This window comes from Hippocampus comes, unplaced genomic scaffold (assembly GCF_001891065.2).
Source record: "Hippocampus comes isolate QL1 unplaced genomic scaffold, H_comes_QL1_v1.1 scaffold158, whole genome shotgun sequence".
Taxonomy (NCBI): domain Eukaryota; kingdom Metazoa; phylum Chordata; class Actinopteri; order Syngnathiformes; family Syngnathidae; genus Hippocampus; species Hippocampus comes.
This window is the reverse complement of record NW_017805548.1, coordinates 3,477,238-3,479,737: the sequence shown is the minus strand read 5'-3', so window position 1 is coordinate 3,479,737 and position 2,500 is coordinate 3,477,238. Positions and strand designations below refer to the sequence as shown.

Here is a 2,500-nt window from a genome sequence, read left to right as displayed (position 1 = left end):
GCGTCACTTCCTCGTCTACCTGAGGAAGCGTCACTTCCTCGTGTAAGGAAGGCGAGAGGAGTCGAGTGGCCCATTCAAGTACGCTCAGTTTGATCGAGAACCGATTTTCGGTCATAATGCGAGACATAAAAAAACTCTAAATTTTTGGTCGAAAACCGATTTGGTCGAGAACAGAGATGTTCGAAAACCGAGGTTTGACTGTAGTTCTTTTTTTTGTAGCTTAAAGATAGACAAGGTGTCTCGTTTTACCCCATATATGTCAGCTATGGTAGCTAAAATGAGCGATATAATGTCCTTTTCTCTCTGAAACTATATTAATTTTCACTGAAAAGATGTTTTGCAATCAAATTGTCTAGTTTGTGTGCAAATAGTTTTTCTAGATTTTTTGAGAACTGTGGTAGAAACAGCTGTTTGTATACAGCGGTGGTTGTTCTTCAGTACTCTGTCAGCACAGCCGAGTTTAGTTGGGGTGATACAAGACGGTTGTATGTCCTCTACCGGGCCGCGGGCACCACAGAGACAGACAAAGCTCTTTTATTATTTATTTATTTATTTTTGCTGAGTGTTAGTCTGCCCCCCACCTCGTTGATTACCTTCCAATGTGACATCGGGCTGGGTGGTTAAATGATTGAGAATTGTGATATTAAGTGACCAGTTGTGAGCACATTGACTCCATCACACGTGGTGGAAATTTCCGTGACTCTAGCCAATAGGAGTCCCGCTTCTAACATTGGTTTGCAAGTTGACATAAACAGAATTCGCCAATAAATGAAAGAAGAAGCCATAGACAGAAAAGAATAGTAACAAATTGACCAAATGTACAGCCAAACGCACAGCTGACAGGCAGCCATCACTTCCAAAGATAAAGCTATTTTGACAAGAGAAGTCTTCCCCCCATTGGTATTTCCAGAGCAACGTGGAGGAGGAAGCTGTTGTGTATGGTATGTCGTCAAAAACAAGGCAATAAAAGAAACCCGTTGAATCATTTGAACAAGTAGCACACAAGTGATTTAAGTCAAGAGCATGAAAATGCGAGCAGAGTTTGCACGGCAAGCCGACGTAAACATTCGCAGTTTAGTCGCTAGCAGTCGCCATTTACAAAATACTTTGCAAGCAAAAGAAAAGACTGAACCAGAGTACATTAAGCATGTTCGCTGTATTTCCGCCCCCATTTTTCATGACCTTTTGTGAATATACGTTGAGTTTTGTCATTGTTTTGTGGGGAAATGATATCTTTAACCTGGACAGGACCTTTTTTTACTAGTGAACTATTTTCACCGTTCGTCCTTCCCCTGATTTGGAGAGCTGGTTTGGTGATGATGACCCAATTGAATTGAATGTGCGTGTGAATGGTTGTTTATCTACGTGTGCCATGTGACTGGCTGGCGACCAGTCTGATGTACCTACATATCGCCCAAAGTTATCTGAAATAGGTTCCAACACACCGGAAGACTAATTCATTCATAAAAATCATTCATTAATTCATCTTCCGAACCGCTTCATCCTCACCAGGGTCGCGGGGGGTGCTGGAGCCTATACCAGCTGTCTCCGGGCAGTAAAATCGAAAGCCAAAATTGAAGCCATTACAGTTAGGACCAAAAGATCTCGGCACGCTGCAATCGTTATCCAGGCATACGATCAACTAATGAAATGGCACATCACCCCCACAATTGTAAAACCCTAATTTGCCAATAATTCAAATTATGCTCCAATGTATTGCAGACTATAATAAAACAGAATATTTGTATATTCTTACCCCCATGTTCTCACGCGTTAGATCCTTTTAGCTATTACTGTTGTTGTTGTCTTCTTCTTCGTCATCGTCGACTTCTTCTTTGTCGCCCGCTTCTTCTTCTTCTTCTTCTTCTTCTTCTTCTTCTTCTTCTTCTTCTTCTTCTTCTTCTTCTTCTTCTTCTTCTTCTTCTTCTTCTTCTTCTTCTTCTTCTTCTTCTTCTTCTTCTTCTTCTTCTTCTTCTTCTTCTTCTTCTTCTTCTTCTTCTTCTTCTTCTTCTTCTTCTTCTTCTTCTTCTTCTTCTTCCGTCGTCGTCCTCGTCTTCTTCGTCGTCTTCTTCTTCTTCTTCTTCTTCTTCTTCTTCTTCTTCTTCTTCTTCTTCTTCTTCTTCTTCTTCTTCTTCTTCGTCGTCGTCTTCCTCGTCTTATTCGTCTCCCTCTCCCTCTTTTTTTTTCTCAATCTTTATTGAACAAGTCAGGATACAATTCTCAGTAAACAGAAAACAAAACGAACACGTTATTAATACATGCACATATTACAAACATTTAAACAAAAGGAAGCCAGGGGATTTTTAAACAAAAAATTCAAATAAGGAGCATATAGCCAGCGTCTTAACAGCTTTCTTGTTTTTGGAATCCATAATAGAACTCAGGTACTGCTTTGTTTATGCTTCAAAAATTAAGAAAAGAGGTTTTGAATTACTCCATCTGGATTTGTGGATATGGAACTTAGCGAGAATGATTATTAAATTTATAATGAAGGTTTGTT

General features: G+C 39.8%; 1 protein-coding gene across 2 annotated transcripts in view; it reads right to left on the bottom strand.

The window, feature by feature from the left end:
- Positions 1-1,870, bottom strand: part of kdm2aa (lysine (K)-specific demethylase 2Aa) — a 60,856-nt gene extending 58,986 nt beyond the window's left edge. For both annotated transcript variants that reach the window (XM_019879753.1, XM_019879755.1), the window contains exon 1: positions 1,757-1,870. In XM_019879753.1, coding sequence (XP_019735312.1) covers positions 1,757-1,762 — 6 coding nt within the window. In that variant the 5' untranslated portion in view covers positions 1,763-1,870. The remainder of the gene's footprint in view (positions 1-1,756) is intronic.
- Positions 1,871-2,500: the final 630 nt, after the last annotated feature.